General features: G+C 46.3%; 1 protein-coding gene across 1 annotated transcript in view; it reads left to right on the top strand.

Moving 5' to 3' along the window:
- The window catches only part of rnf216 (ring finger protein 216), a 95,034-nt gene that overhangs the window by 12,271 nt on the left and 62,071 nt on the right, over window positions 1-20,692 (top strand). Inside the window, exons 7-8 of the mRNA XM_071390915.1 lie at window positions 10,168-10,329; window positions 12,480-12,588. Of these exons, the coding sequence (XP_071247016.1) occupies window positions 10,168-10,329; window positions 12,480-12,588 (271 nt within the window). The remainder of the gene's footprint in view (window positions 1-10,167; window positions 10,330-12,479; window positions 12,589-20,692) is intronic.

The raw sequence follows: 20,692 nt of genomic DNA, 5'->3' as shown, positions 1-20,692 counted from the left end.
GGCTACAAGGAACAACCAACAGGGAGGCTGTTTTATCTGAATGGGGTTGTAGACTACAAGGAACAACCAACAGGGAGGCTGTTTAATCTGAATGGGGTTGTAGACTACAAGGAACAACCAACAGGAGGCTGTTTTATCTGAATGGGGTTGTAGACTACAAGGAGGCTGTTTTATCAGAATGGGGTTGTAGGCTACAAGGAACAACCAACAGGAGGCTGTTTTATCTGAATGGGGTTGTAGACTACAAGGAACAACCAACAGGGAGGCTGTTTTATCAGAATGGGGTTGTAGGCTACAAGGAGCAACCAACAGAGAGGCTGTTTTATCAGAATGGGGTTGTAGACTACAAGGAGGCTGTTTTATCTGAATGGGGTTGTAGACTACAAGGAACAACCAACAGGAGGCTGTTTTATCTGAATGGGGTTGTAGACTACAAGGAGCAACCAACAGAGAGGCTGTTTTATCTGAATGGGGTTGTAGACTACAAGGAGCAACCAACAGACAGGCTGTTTTATCTGAATGGGGTTGTAGACTACAAGGAACAACCAACAGGGAGGCTGTTTTATCTGAATGGGGTTGTAGACTACAAGGAACAACCAACAGGGAGACTGTTTTATCTGAATGGGGTTGTAGACTACAAGGAGGCTGTTTTATCAGAATGGGGTTGTAGGCTACAAGGAACAACCAACAGAGAGGCTGTTTTATCTGAATGGGGTTGTAGGCTACAAGGAACAACCAACAGGGAGGCTGTTTTATCTGAATGGGGTTGTAGACTACAAGGAACAACCAACAGGGAGGCTGTTTTATCTGAATGGGGTTGTAGACTACAAGGAGCAACCAACAGAGAGGCTGTTTTATCAGAATGGGGTTGTAGACTACAAGGAACAACCAACAGACAGGCTGTTTTATCTGAATGGGGTTGTAGACTACAAGGAACAACCAACAGGGAGGCTGTTTTACCAGAATGGGGTTGTAGACTACAAGGAGGCTGTTTTATCTGAATGGGGTTGTAGACTACAAGGAGCAACCAACAGAGAGGCTGTTTTATCTGAATGGGGTTGTAGACTACAAGGAACAACCAACAGGGAGGCTGTTTAATCTGAATGGGGTTGTAGACTACAAGGAACAACCAACAGGAGGCTGTTTTATCTGAATGGGGTTGTAGACTACAAGGAGGCTGTTTTATCAGAATGGGGTTGTAGGCTACAAGGAACAACCAACAGGAGGCTGTTTTATCTGAATGGGGTTGTAGACTACAAGGAACAACCAACAGGGAGGCTGTTTTATCAGAATGGGGTTGTAGGCTACAAGGAGCAACCAACAGAGAGGCTGTTTTATCAGAATGGGGTTGTAGACTACAAGGAGGCTGTTTTATCTGAATGGGGTTGTAGACTACAAGGAACAACCAACAGGAGGCTGTTTTATCTGAATGGGGTTGTAGACTACAAGGAGCAACCAACAGAGAGGCTGTTTTATCTGAATGGGGTTGTAGACTACAAGGAGCAACCAACAGACAGGCTGTTTTATCTGAATGGGGTTGTAGACTACAAGGAACAACCAACAGGGAGGCTGTTTTATCTGAATGGGGTTGTAGACTACAAGGAACAACCAACAGGGAGACTGTTTTATCTGAATGGGGTTGTAGACTACAAGGAGGCTGTTTTATCAGAATGGGGTTGTAGGCTACAAGGAACAACCAACAGGAGGCTGTTTTATCTGAATGGGGTTGTAGACTACAAGGAACAACCAACAGGGAGGCTGTTTTATCTGAATGGGGTTGTAGACTACAAGGAACAACCAACAGGGAGGCTGTTTTATCTGAATGGGGTTGTAGACTACAAGGAGCAACCAACAGAGAGGCTGTTTTATCAGAATGGGGTTGTAGACTACAAGGAACAACCAACAGACAGGCTGTTTTATCTGAATGGGGTTGTAGACTACAAGGAACAACCAACAGGGAGGCTGTTTTACCAGAATGGGGTTGTAGACTACAAGGAGGCTGTTTTATCTGAATGGGGTTGTAGACTACAAGGAGCAACCAACAGAGAGGCTGTTTTATCTGAATGGGGTTGTAGACTACAAGGAGCAACCAACAGAGAGGCTGTTTTATCTGAATGGGGTTGTAGACTACAAGGAACAACCAACAGGGAGGCTGTTTTATCAGAATGGGGTTGTAGGCTACAAGGAGCAACCAACAGAGAGGCTGTTTTATCTGAATGGGGTTGTAGACTACAAGGAGGCTGTTTTATCTGAATGGGGTTGTAGACTACAAGGAGGCTGTTTTATCTGAATGGGGTTGTAGGCTACAAGGAGCAACCAACAGAGAGGCTGTTTTATCTGAATGGGGTTGTAGACTACAAGGAACAACCAACAGGGAGGCTGTTTTATCTGAATGGGGTTGTAGACTACAAGGAGCAACCAACAGAGAGGCTGTTTTATCTGAATGGGGTTGTAGACTACAAGGAGCAACCAACAGGGAGGCTGTTTTATCTGAATGGGGTTGTAGACTACAAGGAGCAACCAACAGGGAGGCTGTTTTATCTGAATGGGGTTGTAGACTACAAGGAGCAACCAACAGGGAGGCTGTTTTATCTGAATGGGGTTGTAGACTACAAGAAGCAACCAACAGGGAGGCTGTTTTATCTGAATGGGGTTGTAGACTACAAGGAGCAACCAACAGAGAGGCTGTTTTATCTGAATGGGGTTGTAGACTACAAGGAACAACCAACAGGGAGGCTGTTTTATCTGAATGGGGTTGTAGACTACAAGGAACAACCAACAGGAGGCTGTTTTATCTGAATGGGGTTGTAGACTACAAGGAACAACCAACAGAGAGGCTGTTTTATCTGAATGGGGTTGTAGACTACAAGGAACAACCAACAGAGAGGCTGTTTTATCTGAATGGGGTTGTAGGCTACAAGGAACAACCAACAGAGAGGCTGTTTTATCTGAATGGGGTTGTAGACTACAAGGAACAAACAACAGACAGGCTGTTTTATCTGAATGGGGTTGTAGACTACAAGGAGCAACCAACAGACAGGCTGTTTTATCTGAATGGGGTTGTAGACTACAAGGAACAACCAACAGGAGGTTGTTTTATCTGAATGGGGTTGTAGACTACAAGGAACAACCAACAGGGAGGCTGTTTTATCTGAATGGGGTTGTAGACTACAAGGAACAACCAACAGGGAGGCTGTTTTATCTGAATGGGGTTGTAGACTACAAGGAGCAACCAACAGACAGGCTGTTTTATCTAAATGGGGTTGTAGACTACAAGGAACAACCAACAGGGAGGCTGTTTTATCAGAATGGGGTTGTAGACTACAAGGAACAACCAACAGAGAGGCTGTTTTATCTGAATGGGGTTGTAGACTACAAGGAACAACCAACAGGGGGGCTGTTTTATCTGAATGGGGTTGTAGACAACAAGGAACAACCAACAGGGAGGCTGTTTTATCTGAATGGGGTTGTAGGCTACAAGGAACAACCAACAGGGAGGCTGTTTTATCTGAATGGGGTTGTAGACTACAAGGAGCAACCAACAGACAGGCTGTTTAATCTGAATGGGGTTGTAGACTACAAGGAACAACCAACAGGAGGCTGTTTTATCTGAATGGGGTTGTAGACTACAAGGAACAACCAACAGGGAGGCTGTTTTATCAGAATGGGGTTGTAGACTACAAGGAACAACCAACAGGGAGGCTGTTTTATCTGAATGGGGTTGTAGACTACAAGGAACAACCAACAGACATGCTGTTTTATCTGAATGGGGTTGTAGACTACAAGGAACAACCAACAGACATGCTGTTTTATCTGAATGGGGTTGTAGACTACAAGGAGCAACCAACAGAGAGGCTGTTTTATCTGAATGGGGTTGTAGACTACAAGGAACAACCAACAGACATGCTGTTTTATCTGAATGGGGTTGTAGACTACAAGGAACAACCAACAGACATGCTGTTTTATCTGAATGGGGTTGTAGGCTACAAGGAACAACCAACAGGAGGCTGTTTTATCTGAATGGGGTTGTAGACTACAAGGAACAACCAACAGGGAGGCTGTTTTATCTGAATGGGGTTGTAGACTACAAGGAACAACCAACAGGGAGGCTGTTTTATCTGAATGGGGTTGTAGACTACAAGGAGCAACCAACAGAGAGGCTGTTTTATCAGAATGGGGTTGTAGACTACAAGGAACAACCAACAGACAGGCTGTTTTATCTGAATGGGGTTGTAGACTACAAGGAACAACCAACAGGGAGGCTGTTTTACCAGAATGGGGTTGTAGACTACAAGGAGGCTGTTTTATCTGAATGGGGTTGTAGACTACAAGGAGCAACCAACAGAGAGGCTGTTTTATCTGAATGGGGTTGTAGACTACAAGGAGCAACCAACAGAGAGGCTGTTTTATCTGAATGGGGTTGTAGACTACAAGGAACAACCAACAGGGAGGCTGTTTTATCAGAATGGGGTTGTAGGCTACAAGGAGCAACCAACAGAGAGGCTGTTTTATCTGAATGGGGTTGTAGACTACAAGGAGGCTGTTTTATCTGAATGGGGTTGTAGACTACAAGGAGGCTGTTTTATCTGAATGGGGTTGTAGGCTACAAGGAGCAACCAACAGAGAGGCTGTTTTATCTGAATGGGGTTGTAGACTACAAGGAACAACCAACAGGGAGGCTGTTTTATCTGAATGGGGTTGTAGACTACAAGGAGCAACCAACAGAGAGGCTGTTTTATCTGAATGGGGTTGTAGACTACAAGGAGCAACCAACAGGGAGGCTGTTTTATCTGAATGGGGTTGTAGACTACAAGGAGCAACCAACAGGGAGGCTGTTTTATCTGAATGGGGTTGTAGACTACAAGGAGCAACCAACAGGGAGGCTGTTTTATCTGAATGGGGTTGTAGACTACAAGAAGCAACCAACAGGGAGGCTGTTTTATCTGAATGGGGTTGTAGACTACAAGGAGCAACCAACAGAGAGGCTGTTTTATCTGAATGGGGTTGTAGACTACAAGGAACAACCAACAGGGAGGCTGTTTTATCTGAATGGGGTTGTAGACTACAAGGAACAACCAACAGGAGGCTGTTTTATCTGAATGGGGTTGTAGACTACAAGGAACAACCAACAGAGAGGCTGTTTTATCTGAATGGGGTTGTAGACTACAAGGAACAACCAACAGAGAGGCTGTTTTATCTGAATGGGGTTGTAGGCTACAAGGAACAACCAACAGAGAGGCTGTTTTATCTGAATGGGGTTGTAGACTACAAGGAACAAACAACAGACAGGCTGTTTTATCTGAATGGGGTTGTAGACTACAAGGAGCAACCAACAGACAGGCTGTTTTATCTGAATGGGGTTGTAGACTACAAGGAACAACCAACAGGAGGTTGTTTTATCTGAATGGGGTTGTAGACTACAAGGAACAACCAACAGGGAGGCTGTTTTATCTGAATGGGGTTGTAGACTACAAGGAACAACCAACAGGGAGGCTGTTTTATCTGAATGGGGTTGTAGACTACAAGGAGCAACCAACAGACAGGCTGTTTTATCTAAATGGGGTTGTAGACTACAAGGAACAACCAACAGGGAGGCTGTTTTATCAGAATGGGGTTGTAGACTACAAGGAACAACCAACAGAGAGGCTGTTTTATCTGAATGGGGTTGTAGACTACAAGGAACAACCAACAGGGGGGCTGTTTTATCTGAATGGGGTTGTAGACAACAAGGAACAACCAACAGGGAGGCTGTTTTATCTGAATGGGGTTGTAGGCTACAAGGAACAACCAACAGGGAGGCTGTTTTATCTGAATGGGGTTGTAGACTACAAGGAGCAACCAACAGACAGGCTGTTTAATCTGAATGGGGTTGTAGACTACAAGGAACAACCAACAGGAGGCTGTTTTATCTGAATGGGGTTGTAGACTACAAGGAACAACCAACAGGGAGGCTGTTTTATCAGAATGGGGTTGTAGACTACAAGGAACAACCAACAGGGAGGTTGTTTTATCTGAATGGGGTTGTAGACTACAAGGAACAACCAACAGACATGCTGTTTTATCTGAATGGGGTTGTAGACTACAAGGAACAACCAACAGACATGCTGTTTTATCTGAATGGGGTTGTAGACTACAAGGAGCAACCAACAGAGAGGCTGTTTTATCTGAATGGGGTTGTAGACTACAAGGAACAACCAACAGACATGCTGTTTTATCTGAATGGGGTTGTAGACTACAAGGAACAACCAACAGACATGCTGTTTTATCTGAATGGGGTTGTAGACTACAAGGAACAACCAACAGGGAGGCTGTTTTATCTGAATGGGGTTGTAGACTACAAGGAACAACCAACAGGAGGCTGTTTTATCTGAATGGGGTTGTAGGCTACAAGGAACAACCAACAGGGAGGCTGTTTTATCTGAATGGGGTTGTAGACTACAAGGAGCAACCAACAGAGAGGCTGTTTTATCTGAATGGGGTTGTAGACTACAAGGAACAACCAACAGACATGCTGTTTTATCTGAATGGGGTTGTAGACTACAAGGAACAACCAACAGACATGCTGTTTTATCTGAATGGGGTTGTAGACAACAAGGAACAACCAACAGGGAGGCTGTTTTATCTGAATGGGGTTGTAGGCTACAAGGAACAACCAACAGAGGCTGTTTTATCAGAATGGGGTTGTAGACGACAAGGAACAACCAACAGACAGGCTGTTTTATCTGAATGGGGTTGTAGACTACAAGGAACAACCAACAGAGAGGCTGTTTTATCTGAATGGGGTTGTAGGCTACAAGGAACAACCAACAGAGAGGCTGTTTTATCTGAATGGGGTTGTAGACTACAAGGAACAAACAACAGACAGGCTGTTTTATCTGAATGGGGTTGTAGACTACAAGGAGCAACCAACAGACAGGCTGTTTTATCTGAATGGGGTTGTAGACTACAAGGAACAACCAACAGGGAGGCTGTTTTATCAGAATGGGGTTGTAGACTACAAGGAACAACCAACAGAGAGGCTGTTTTATCTGAATGGGGTTGTAGACTACAAGGAACAACCAACAGGGGGGCTGTTTTATCTGAATGGGGTTGTAGACAACAAGGAACAACCAACAGGGAGGCTGTTTTATCTGAATGGGGTTGTAGGCTACAAGGAACAACCAACAGGGAGGCTGTTTTATCTGAATGGGGTTGTAGACTACAAGGAGCAACCAACAGACAGGCTGTTTAATCTGAATGGGGTTGTAGACTACAAGGAACAACCAACAGGAGGCTGTTTTATCAGAATGGGGTTGTAGACTACAAGGAACAACCAACAGGGAGGCTGTTTTATCTGAATGGGGTTGTAGACTACAAGGAACAACCAACAGAAAGGCTGTTTTATCTGAATGGGGTTGTAGACTACAAGGAACAACCAACAGGGAGGCTGTTTTATTTACATTTACATTTAAGTCATTTAGCAGACGCTCTTATCCAGAGCGACTTACAAATTGGAAAGTTCATACATATTCATCCTGGTCCCCCCGTGGGGAATGAACCCACAACCCTGGCGTTGCAAGCGCCATGCTCTACCAACTGAGCCACACGGGACAATGGGGTTGTAGACGAATGGGGTTGTAGACTGGGGTTGAATGGGGTTGTAGACGACAAGGAACAACCAACAGGGGGGCTGTTTCATCTGAATGGGGTTGTAGACTACAAGGAACAACCAACAGAGAGGCTGTTTTATCTGAATGGGGTTGTAGACTACAAGGAACAACCAACAGGAGGCTGTTTTATCTGAATGGGGTTGTAGACTACAAGGAACAACCAACAGAAAGGCTGTTTTATCTGAATGGGGTTGTAGGCTACAAGGAACAACCAACAGGGAGGCTGTTTTATCTGAATGGGGTTGTAGACTACAAGGAACAACCAACAGGGAGGCTGTTTTATCTGAATGGGGTTGTAGACTACAAGGAACAACCAACAGGGAGGCTGTTTTATCTGAATGGGGTTGTAGACTACAAGGAACAACCAACAGGGGGGCTGTTTCATCTGAATGGGGTTGTAGGCTACAAGGAACAACCAACAGGGAGGCTGTTTCATCTGAATGGGGTTGTAGGCTACAAGGAACAACCAACAGGGAGGCTGTTTTATCTGAATGGGGTTGTAGGCTACAAGGAACAACCAACAGGGTTAACTAACCCATCCCCAGTGTTAACCCTGTCTCTCTCTCTCTGTGTGTAATAGTTAAATGATTTGAAATGCTCCCCATCCCTAGTGTTAACCCTGTCTCTCTCTGTGTAATAGTTAAATGATTTGAAATGCTCCCATCCCTAGTGTTAACCCTGTCTCTCTCTGTGTGTAATAGTTAACCCATCCCTAGTTAACCCATCCCTAGTGTTAACCCTGTCTCTCTCTGTGTGTAATAGTTAAATGATTTGAAATGCTCCCCATCCCTAGTGTTAACCCTGTCCCTAGTTAACCCATCCCTAGTTAACCCTGTCCCTAGTTAACCCATCCCTAGTTAACCCTGTCCCTAGTTAACCCTGTCCCTAGTTAACCCTGTCCCTAGTTAACCCGTCCCTAGTTAACCCATCCCTAGTGTTAACCCATCCCTAGTGTTAACCCATCCCTAGTGTTAACCCTGTCTCTCTCTCTGTGTGTAATAGTTAAATGATTTGAAATGCTCCCATCCCTAGTTAACCGTGTCCCTAGTTAACCCATCCCTAGTGTTAACCCATCCCTAGTTAACCCATCCCTAGTGTTAACCCTGTCTCTCTCTCTGTGTGTAATAGTTAAATGATTTGAAATGCTCCCCATCCCTAGTGTTAACCCTGTCTCTCTCTCTGTGTGTAATAGTTAACCCATCCCTAGTTAACCCATCCCTAGTGTTAACCCATCCCTAGTGTTAACCCTGTCTCTCTCTGTGTGTAATAGTTAAATGATTTGAAATGCTCCCCATCCCTAGTGTTAACCCTGTCCCTAGTTAACCCATCCCTAGTGTTAACCCTGTCTCTCTCTCTGTGTGTAATAGTTAACCCATCCCTAGTTAACCCATCCCTAGTTAACCCATCCCTAGTGTTAACCCTGTCTCTCTCTCTCTGTGTGTAATAGTTAAATGATTTGAAATGCTCCCCATCCCTAGTGTTAACCCTGTCTCTCTCTCTCTGTGTGTAATAGTTAAATGATTTGAAATGCTCCCCATCCCTAGTGTTAACCCTGTCTCTCTCTCTCTGTGTGTAATAGTTAAATGATTTGAAATGCTCCCCATCCCTAGTGTTAACCCTGTCTCTCTCTGTGTGTAATAGTTAAATGATTTGAAATGCTCCCCATCCCTAGTGTTAACCCTGTCTCTCTCTGTGTGTGTAATAGTTAAATGATTTGAAATGCTCCCCATCCCTAGTGTTAACCCTGTCTCTCTCTGTGTGTGTAATAGTTAAATGATTTGAAATGCTCCCCATCCCTAGTGTTAACCCTGTCTCTCTCTCTCTGTGTGTAATAGTTAAATGATTTGAAATGCTCCCCATCCCTAGTGTTAACCCTGTCTCTCTCTCTCTGTGTGTAATAGTTAAATGATTTGAAATGCTCCCCATCCCTAGTGTTAACCCTGTCTCTCTCTGTGTGTAATAGTTAAATGATTTGAAATGCTCCCCATCCCTAGTGTTAACCCTGTCTCTCTCTGTGTGTAATAGTTAAATGATTTGAAATGTCCCCATCCCTTGTTAACCCTGTCCCTAGTTAACCCATCCCTAGTTAACCCATCCCTAGTGTTAACCCTGTCTCTCTCTCTGTGTGTAATAGTTAAATGATTTGAAATGCTCCCCATCCCTAGTGTTAACCCTGTCTCTCTCTCTCTGTGTGTAATAGTTAAATGATTTGAAATGCTCCCCATCCCTAGTGTTAACCCTGTCTCTCTCTCTCTGTGTGTAATAGTTAAATGATTTGAAATGCTCCCCATCCCTAGTGTTAACCCTGTCCCTAGTTAACCCATCCCTAGTGTTAACCCTGTCCCTAGTTAACCCATCCCTAGTGTTAACCCTGTCCCTAGTTAACCCATCCCTAGTGTTAACCCTGTCCCTAGTTAACCCATCCCTAGTGTTAACCCTGTCCCTAGTTAACCCATCCCTAGTGTTAACCCATCCCTAGTTAACCCATCCCTAGTGTTAACCCTGTCTCTCTCTGTAGTCTGCAGAGGACCTGTTTGACTACGGGTCGTTAAGTCAGGTGGGTCCGGAGGCGGCGATGCAGGCAGCTGACCTCTTGATGGGAGACTTCAGGATGATTTCCTGTCAGGACATCAAATGGAGCCTCAACGCCATGAAGGGGCACTACGCAATCACACGCAAGGTACGCTCGGGCTTCGCTCGGCGTCTCTCTGTGTGTTTCAGGCCTTGCTCGGCATCTCTCTGTGTGTTTCAGGCCTCGCTCGGCGTTACTCTCTGTGTTTCAGGCCTCGCTCGGCGTCACTCTCTGTGTTTCAGGCCTCGCTCGGCATCTCTCTCTGTGTTTCAGGCCTCGCTCGGCGTCTCTCTGTGTGTTTCAGGCCTCGCTCGGCGTCTCTCTGTGTGTTTCAGGCCTCGCTCGGCGTCTCTCTGTGTGTTTCAGGCCTCGCTCGGCGTCTCTCTGTGTGTTTCAGGCCTCGCTCGGTGTCTCTCTGTGTGTTTCAGGCCTCGCTCGGCGTGTCTCTCTCTCTGTGTGTTTCAGGCCTCACTCGGCGTCTCTCTCTCTCTCTCTGTGTGTTTCAGGCCTCACTCGGCGTCTCTCTCTCTGTGTGTTTCAGGCCTCACTCGGCGTCTCTCTCTCTCTGTGTGTTTCAGGCCTCACTCGGCGTCTCTCTCTCTCTGTGTGTTTCAGGCCTTACTCGGCGTCTCTCTCTCTCTCTCTGTGTGTTTCAGGCCTCACTCGGCGTGTCTCTCTCTGTGTGTTTCAGGCCTCACTCGGCGTCTCTCTCTCTCTCTGTTTGTTTCAGGCCTCACTCGGCGTGTCTCTCTCTGTGTGTTTCAGGCCTCACTCGGCGTCTCTCTCTCTCTCTGTGTGTTTTAGGCCTCACTCGGCGTGTCTCTCTCTCTCTGTGTGTTTCAGGCCTCACTCGGCGTCTCTCTCTCTCTGTTTCAGGCCTCACTCGGCGTCTCTCTCTCTCTCTGTTTGTTTCAGGCCTCACTCGGCGTGTCTCTCTCTGTGTGTTTCAGGCCTCACTCGGCGTGTCTCTCTCTCTCTGTGTGTTTCAGGCCTCACTCGGCGTGTCTCTCTCTGTGTGTTTCAGGCCTCACTCGGCGTCTCTCTCTCTCTCTGTTTGTTTCAGGCCTCACTCGGCGTGTCTCTCTGTGTGTTTCAGGCCTCACTCGGCGTCTCTCTCTCTGTGTGTTAACGGCCTCACTCGGCGTCTCTCTCTCTCTCTGTTTGTTTCAGGCCTCACTCGGCGTCTCTCTCTCTCTCTGTTTGTTTCAGGCCTCACTCGGCGTCTCTCTCTCTGTGTGTTTCAGGCCTCACTCGGCGTGTCTCTCTCTGTGTGTTTCAGGCCTCACTCGGCGTCTCTCTCTCTGTGTGTTTCAGGCCTCACTCGGCGTCTCTCTCTCTCTCTGTGTGTTTCAGGCCTCACTCGGCATCTCTCTCTCTCTCTGTGTGTTTCAGGCCTCACTCGGCATCTCTCTCTCTCTCTCTCTGTGTTTCAGGCCTCACTCGGCATCTCTCTCTCTCTCTGTGTGTTTCAGGCCTCACTCGGCGTCTCTCTCTCTCTCTGTGTGTTTCAGGCCTCACTCGGCGTGTCTCTCTCTCTGTGTGTTTCAGGCCTCACTCGGCGTCTCTCTCTCTGTGTTTCAGGCCTCACTCTGCATCTCTCTCTGTGTTTCAGGCCTCACTCTGCATCTCTCTCTCTCTCTGTGTTTCAGGCCTCACTCGGCATCTCTCTCTCTCTCTCTGTGTGTTTCAGGCCTCACTCGGCGTCTCTCTCTGTGTGTTTCAGGCCTCACTCGGCGTCTCTCTCTGTGTGTTTCAGGCCTCACTCGGCGTCTCTCTCTCTCTCTGTGTGTTTCAGGCCTCACTCGGCATCTCTCTCTCTCTCTGTGTGTTTCAGGCCTCACTCGGCGTCTCTCTCTCTCTCTGTGTGTTTCAGGCCTCACTCGGTGTCTCTCTCTGTGTGTTTCAGGCCTCACTCGGCGTGTCTCTCTCTGTGTGTTTCAGGCCTCACTCGGCGTGTCTCTCTCTGTGTGTTTCAGGCCTCACTCGGCGTCTCTCTCTCTCTCTGTGTGTTTCAGGCCTCACTCGGCGTCTCTCTCTGTGTGTTTCAGGCCTCACTCTGCGTCTCTCTCTCTGTGTGTTTCAGGCCTCACTCTGCGTCTCTCTCTCTGTGTGTTTCAGGCCTCACTCGGCGTGTCTCTCTGTGTGTTTCAGGCCTCACTCGGCGCGTTTCTCTCTCTGTGTGTTTCAGGCCTCACTCGGCCTGTCTCTCTCTGTGTGTTTCAGGCCTCACTCGGCCTGTCTCTCTCTGTGTGTTTCAGGCCTTATGTGAAGCGGTGAAGCAGTTTCAAGACTCTGAGTCGTTAGAGAAGAGGAGACGCAGGAGACACACTGCAGAACGCTGCTATATAGACTTCAAGTATCAACATGGTGAGTTACACACTACACACTACACACTGCACACTACACACTACACACTACAGACTACACACTACGCTACAGACTACACACTGCACACTACAGACTACACACTACAGACTACACACTGCACACTACACACTACAGACTACACACTACGCTACAGACTACACACTGCACACTACAGACTACAGACTACACACTGCAGACTACACTACACTACACACTACAGACTGCAGACTACACACTACAGACTGCACACTACAGACTACACACTACACACTGCAGAACGCTGCTATATAGACTTCAAGTATCAACATGGTGCGTAACGCACTACACACTACACACTACACACTACAGACTACACACTACACACTACAGACTACACACTACACACTACAGACTACACACTACGCTACAGACTACACACTGCAGACTACACACTACAGACTACACACTGCAGACTACACACTACACACTACAGACTGCAGAACGCTGCTATATAGACTTCAAGTATCAACATGGTGCGTAACGCACTACAGACTACACACTACAGACTACAGACTACACACTGCAGACTACAGACTACACACTGCAGACTACACACTACACACTACACACTACGCTACAGACTACACACTGCACACTACAGACTACACACTACAGACTACACACTACGCTACAGACTACACACTGCACACTACAGACTACACACTACAGACTACACACTGCAGACTACACACTACACACTACAGACTACGCACTACACACTGCACACTACACACTACAGACTACAGACTACACACTGCAGACTACACACTGCAGACTACAGACTACAGACTACACACTACAGACTACACACTACAGACTACACACTGCACACTACACACTACACACTACAGACTACACACTGCAGAACGCTGCTATATACACTTCAAGTATCAACATGGTGCGTAACGCACTACACACTGCACACTACACACTACACACTACAGAACGCTGCTATATAGACTTCAAGTATCAACATGGTGCGTAACGCACTACACACTGCACACTACACACTACACACTACAGAACGCTGCTATATACACTTCAAGTATCAACATGGTGCGTAACGCACTACACACTGCACACTACACACTACACACTACACACTACACACTACACACTACTACACACTGCAGAACGCTGCTATATACACTTCAAGTATCAACATGGTGCGTAACGCACTACAGACTACACACTGCACACTACAGACTGCACATTACAGACTACACACTGCACACTACACACTACACACTACAGACTACACACTACACACTGCACACTACACACTACGCACTACACACTGCACACTACACACTACAGACTACACACTACACACTACACACTGCACACTACAGACTACACACTGCAGACTACACACTGCAGACTACACACTACACACTACAGACTGCACACTACAGACTACACACTGCAGAACGCTGCTATATAGACTTCAAGTATCAACATGGTGCGTTACACACTACACACTACAGACTACACACTACAGATTACAGACTACACACTGCAGACTACAGACTACACACTGCACACTACAGACTACACACTACAGACTACAGACTACACACTACAGACTACACACTGCAGACTACACACTACAGACTACACACTACGCTACAGACTACACACTGCAGACTACAGACTACACACTACAGACTACACACTGCAGACTACACACTGCAGACTACACACTACACACTGCAGACTACACACTGCAGACTACACACTGCAGACTACACACTACAGACTACACACTACAGACTACACACTACAGACTACACACTGCAGAACGCTGCTATATAGACTTCAAGTATCCACATGGTGAGTTACAGACTACACACTGCAGACTACACACTACACACTGCAGACTACACACTGCAGACTACACACTACAGACTACACACTGCAGACTACACACAGCAGACTACACACTACAGACTACACACTGCAGACTACACACTGCAGACTACACACTGCAGACTACAGACTGCACACTACAGACTGCACACTACAGACTGCACACTACAGACTGCACACTACAGACTGCACACTACAGACTACAGACTGCACACTACAGACTACACACTGCACACTACAGACTGCACACTGCACACTACAGACTACACACTGCACACTACAGACTACACACTACACACTACAGACTGCACACTACAGACTGCACACTACAGACTGCACACTACAGACTACACACTACAGACTACAGACTACAGACTACACACTACAGACTACACACTACAGACTACACACTACAGACTACACACTACAGACTACACACTACAGACTACACACTACAGACTTCACACTACACACTACAGACTACACACTACAGACTACACACTACACACTACAGACTACACACTACAGACTACACACTACAGACTACAGACTACACACTACAGACTACACACTACAGACTACACACTACAGACTACACACTACAGACTACACACTACACACTACACACTACACACTACAGACTACACACTACAGAACCCTGTCTGTCTGTGTGTTCTGAAGAGACAACGACCCCCCGTCTGCTGTGTTCATATAGCTACCACTTGGTGTCGCCGTTAGCGATATGCTAATGATCACCGTCTTCAGGGCGTTCTTAATATGTGACTCTGGGTGGATGGAACGGCTTTTAATTCAACGCTGACTACAGAGTAGTCGAACTACCTTTCAGGATCATGGTTATTTACATCAACCCAGTGGCCATTTTGTTTTGTTAAGACATGGGCGCTAACATAAACACCGCTAACTACGTTTCAGGATCATGGTTATTTACATCAATCCAGTGGCCATTTTGTTTTGCTAAGACATGGGCGCTAACATAAACACCGCTAACTACGTTTCAGGATCATGGTTATTTACATCAACCCAGTGGCCATTTTGTTTTGTTAAGACATGGGCGCTAACATAAACACCGCTAACTACGTTTCAGGATCATGGTTATTTACATCAATCCAGTGGCCATTTTGTTTTGCTAAGACATGGGCGCTAACATAAACACCGCTAACTACGTTTCAGGATCATGGTTATTTACATCAATCCAGTGGCCATTTTGTTTTGCTAAGACATGGGCGCTAACATAAACACCGCTAACTACGTTTCAGGATCATGATTATTTATATAAATTTACGTCAGTCTGCTAAGCTGAGACAGAGATCCGGGGAGAATACCTTCCATTCAGTCACTGGATGAAGAGAGGATTAAATCTCAGCTCCACCTCCAACGAGAAGAGGACGAAGGTGGAGGGGGGGGGGGGGGGGATGAGCACACTGTAGGCTACATACTGATTCCTAAAAGCAGATGATCCTAAATTGAGACATTGTCGTCCCCCGTCTCCCCCCCCCCCTCCAATACAATGTCTACTCTACTTTACCCAAGTAACTGTTCTTCTCTGTGGAGTAATGCAGGAAGTAGCTGTCCATGTTCTACTAGCCTGGTCTGAACAGTACTAGTCTCTGTCTAGTTGGGGTCCATGTTCTACTAGTCTGGTCTGAACAGTACTAGTCTCTGTCTAGTTGGGGTCCATGTTCTACTAGTCTGGTCTGAACAGTACTAGTCTCTGTCTAGTTGGGGTCCATGTTCTACTAGTCTGGTCTGAACAGTACTAGTCTCTGTCTAGTTGGGGTCCATGTTCTACTAGTCTGGTCTGAACAGTACTAGTCTCTGTCTAGTTGGGTCCATGTTCTACTAGTCTGGTCTGAACAGTACTAGTCTCTGTCTAGTTGGGGTCCATGTTCTACTAGTCTGGTCTGAACAGTACTAGTCTCTGTCTAGTTGGGGTCCATGTTCTACTAGTCTGGTCTGAACAGTACTAGTCTCTGTCTAGTTGGGTCCATGTTCTACTAGTCTGGTCTGAACAGTACTAGTCTCTGTCTAGTTGGGTCCATGTTCTACTAGCCTGGTCTGAACAGTACTAGTCTCTGTCTAGTTGGGTCCATGTTCTACTAGCCTGGTCTGAACAGTACTAGTCTCTGTCTAGTTGGGTCCATGTTCTACTAGTCTGGTCTGAACAGTGCTAGTCTGTCTAGTTGGGTCCATGTTCTACTAGTCTGGTCTGAACAGTACTAGTCTCTGTCTAGTTGGGTCCATGTTCTACTAGTCTGGTCTGAACAGTACTAGTCTCTGTCTAGTTGGGTCCATGTTCTACTAGTCTGGTCTGAACAGTACTAGTCTCTGTCTAGTTGGGGTCCATGTTCTACTAGTCTGGTCTGAACAGTACTAGTCTCTGTCTAGTTGGGGTCCATGTTCTACTAGTCTGGTCTGAACAGTACTAGTCTCTGTCTAGTTGGGGTCCATGTTCTACTAGTCTGGTCTGAACAGTACTAGTATCTGTCTAGTTGGGGTCCATGTTCTACTAGTCTGGTCTGAACAGTACTAGTCTCTGTCTAGTTGGGGTCAATGTTCTACTAGTCTGGTCTGAACAGTACTAGTCTCTGTCTAGTTGGGTCCATGTTCTACTAGTCTGGTCTGAACAGTACTAGTCTCTGTCTAGTTGGGGTCCATGTTCTACTAGTCTGGTCTGAACAGTACTAGTCTCTGTCTAGTTGGGGTCAATGTTCTACTAGTCTGGTCTGAACAGTACTAGTCTCTGTCTAGTTGGGGTCCATGTTCTACTAGTCTGGTCTGAACAGTACTAGTCTCTGTCTAGTTGGGGTCCATGTTCTACTAGTCTGGTCTGAACAGTACTAGTCTCTGTCTAGTTGGGGTCCATGTTCTACTAGTCTGGTCTGAACAGTACTAGTCTCTGTCTAGTTGGGGTCCATGTTCTACTAGTCTGGTCTGAACAGTACTAGTCTCTGTCTAGTTGGGGTCCATGTTCTACTAGTCTGGTCTGAACAGTACTAGTCTCTGTCTAGTTGGGTCCATGTTCTACTAGTCTGGTCTGAACAGTTCTAGTCTCTGTCTAGTTGGGGTCCATGTTCTACTAGTCTGGTCTGAACAGTACTAGTCTCTGTCTAGTTGGGGTCCATGTTCTACTAGTCTGGTCTGAACAGTACTAGTCTCTGTCTAGTTGGGGTCCATGTTCTACTAGTCTGGTCTGAACAGTACTAGTCTCTGTCTAGTTGGGGTCCATGTTCTACTAGTCTGGTCTGAACAGTACTAGTCTCTGTCTAGTTGGGTCCATGTTCTACTAGCCTGGTCTGAACAGTACTAGTCTCTGTCTAGTTGGGTCCATGTTCTACTAGCCTGGTCTGAACAGTACTAGTCTCTGTCTAGTTGGGTCCATGTTCTACTAGCCTGGTCTGAACAGTACTAGTCTCTGTCTAGTTGGGGTCCATGTTCTACTAGTCTGGTCTGAACAGTACTAGTCTCTGTCTAGTTGGGGTCCATGTTCTACTAGTCTGGTCTGAACAGTACTAGTCTCTGTCTAGTTGGGTACATGTTCTACTAGCCTGGTCTGAACAGTACTAGTCTCTGTCTAGTTGGGTCCATGTTCTACTAGTCTGGTCTGAACAGTACTAGTCTCTGTCTAGTTGGGTCCATGTTCTACTAGTCTGGTCTGAACAGTACTAGTCTCTGTCTAGTTGGGTCCATGTTCTACTAGTCTGGTCTGAACAGTACTAGTCTCTGTCTTGTTGGGTCCATGTTCTACTAGTCTGGTCTGAACAGTACTAGTCTCTGTCTAGTTGGGTCCATGTTCTAGTAGTCTGGTCTGAACAGTACTAGTCTCTGTCTAGTTGGGTCCATGTTCTACTAGCCTGGTCTGAACAGTACTAGTCTCTGTCTAGTTGGGTCCATGTTCTACTAGCCTGGTCTGAACAGTACTAGTCTCTGTCTAGTTGGGTCCATGTTCTACTAGTCTGGTCTGAACAGTACTAGTCTCTGTCTAGTTGGGTACATGTTCTACTAGCCTGGTCTGAACAGTACTAGTCTCTGTCTAGTTGGGTCCATGTTCTACTAGCCTGGTCTGAACAGTACTAGTCTCTATCTAGTTGGGTCCATGTTCTACTAGTCTGGTCTGAACAGTACTAGTCTCTGTCTAGTTGGGGTCCATGTTCTGCTAGTCTGGTCTGAACAGTACTAGTCTCTGTCTAGTTGGGTACATGTTCTACTAGCCTGGTCTGAACAGTACTAGTCTCTGTCTAGTTGGGTCCATGTTCTACTAGTCTGGTCTGAACAGTACTAGTCTCTGTCTAGTTGGGTCCATGTTCTACTAGTCTGGTCTGAACAGTACTAGTTTCTGTCTAGTTGGGTCCATGTTCTACTAGTCTGGTCTGAACAGTACTAGTCTCTGTCTAGTTGGGTCCATGTTCTACTAGTCTGGTCTGAACAGTACTAGTCTCTGTCTAGTTGGGGTCCATGTTCTACTAGTCTGGTCTGAACAGTACTAGTCTCTGTCTAGTTGGGTCCATGTTCTACTAGTCTGAACAGTACTAGTCTCTGTCTAGTTGGGTCCATGTTCTACTAGTCTGGTCTGAACAGTACTAGTCTCTGTCTAGTTGGGGTCCATGTTCTACTAGTCTGGTCTGAACAGTACTAGTCTCTGTCTAGTTGGGGTCCATGTTCTACTAGTCTGGTCTGAACAGTACTAGTCTCTGTCTAGTTGGGGTCCATGTTCTACTAGTCTGGTCTGAACAGTACTAGTCTCTGTCTAGTTGGGTCCATGTTCTACTAGTCTGGTCTGAACAGTACTAGTCTCTGTCTAGTTGGGTCCATGTTCTACTAGTCTGGTCTGAACAGTACTAGTCTCTGTCTAGTTGGGTCCATGTTCTACTAGCCTGGTCTGAACAGTACTAGTTTCTGTCTAGTTGGGTCCATGTTCTACTAGTCTGGTCTGAACAGTACTAGTCTCTGTCTAGTTGGGGTCCATGTTCTACTAGTCTGGTCTGAACAGTACTAGTCTCTGTCTAGTTGGGGTCCATGTTCTACTAGTCTGGTCTGAACAGTACTAGTCTCTGTCTAGTTGGGGTCCATGTTCTACTAGTCTGGTCTGAACAGTACTAGTCTCTGTCTAGTTGGGGTCCATGTTCTACTAGTCTGGTCTGAACAGTACTAGTCTCTGTCTAGTTGGGTCCATGTTCTACTAGTCTGGTCTGAACAGTTCTAGTCTCTGTCTAGTTGGGTCCATGTTCTACTAGTCTGGTCTGAACAGTACTAGTCTCTGTCTAGTTGGGGTCCATGTTCTACTAGTCTGGTCTGAACAGTACTAGTCTCTGTCTAGTTGGGGTCCATGTTCTACTAGTCTGGTCTGAACAGTACTAGTCTCTGTCTAGTTGGGGTCCATGTTCTACTAGTCTGGTCTGAACAGTACTAGTCTCTGTCTAGTTGGGTCCATGTTCTACTAGCCTGGTCTGAACAGTACTAGTCTCTGTCTAGTTGGGTCCATGTTCTACTAGCCTGGTCTGAACAGTACTAGTCTCTGTCTAGTTGGGTCCATGTTCTACTAGCCTGGTCTGAAAAGTACTAGTCTCTGTCTAGTTGGGGTCCATGTTCTACTAGTCTGGTCTGAACAGTACTAGTCTCTGTCTAGTTGGGGTCCATGTTCTACTAGTCTGGTCTGAACAGTACTAGTCTCTGTCTAGTTGGGGTCCATGTTCTACTAGTCTGGTCTGAACAGTACTAGTCTCTGTCTAGTTGGGTACATGTTCTACTAGCCTGGTCTGAACAGTACTAGTCTCTGTCTAGTTGGGTCCATGTTCTACTAGTCTGGTCTGAACAGTACTAGTCTCTGTCTAGTTGGGTCCATGTTCTACTAGTCTGGTCTGAACAGTACTAGTCTCTGTCTAGTTGGGTCCATGTTCTACTAGTCTGGTCTGAACAGTACTAGTCTCTGTCTAGTTGGGTCCATGTTCTACTAGTCTGGTCTGAACAGTACTAGTCTCTGTCTAGTTGGGTCCATGTTCTAGTAGTCTGGTCTGAACAGTACTAGTCTCTGTCTAGTTGGGTCCATGTTCTACTAGCCTGGTCTGAACAGTACTAGTCTCTGTCTAGTTGGGTCCATGTTCTACTAGCCTGGTCTGAACAGTACTAGTCTCTGTCTAGTTGGGTCCATGTTCTACTAGTCTGGTCTGAACAGTACTAG

The sequence above is a fragment of the Salvelinus alpinus genome, chromosome 1 (genome assembly GCF_045679555.1).
Source record: "Salvelinus alpinus chromosome 1, SLU_Salpinus.1, whole genome shotgun sequence".
Taxonomy (NCBI): Eukaryota; Metazoa; Chordata; class Actinopteri; order Salmoniformes; family Salmonidae; genus Salvelinus; species Salvelinus alpinus.
Note: the sequence above shows the minus strand (reverse complement) of the source record. Positions and strands in the feature narration are given on the sequence as shown.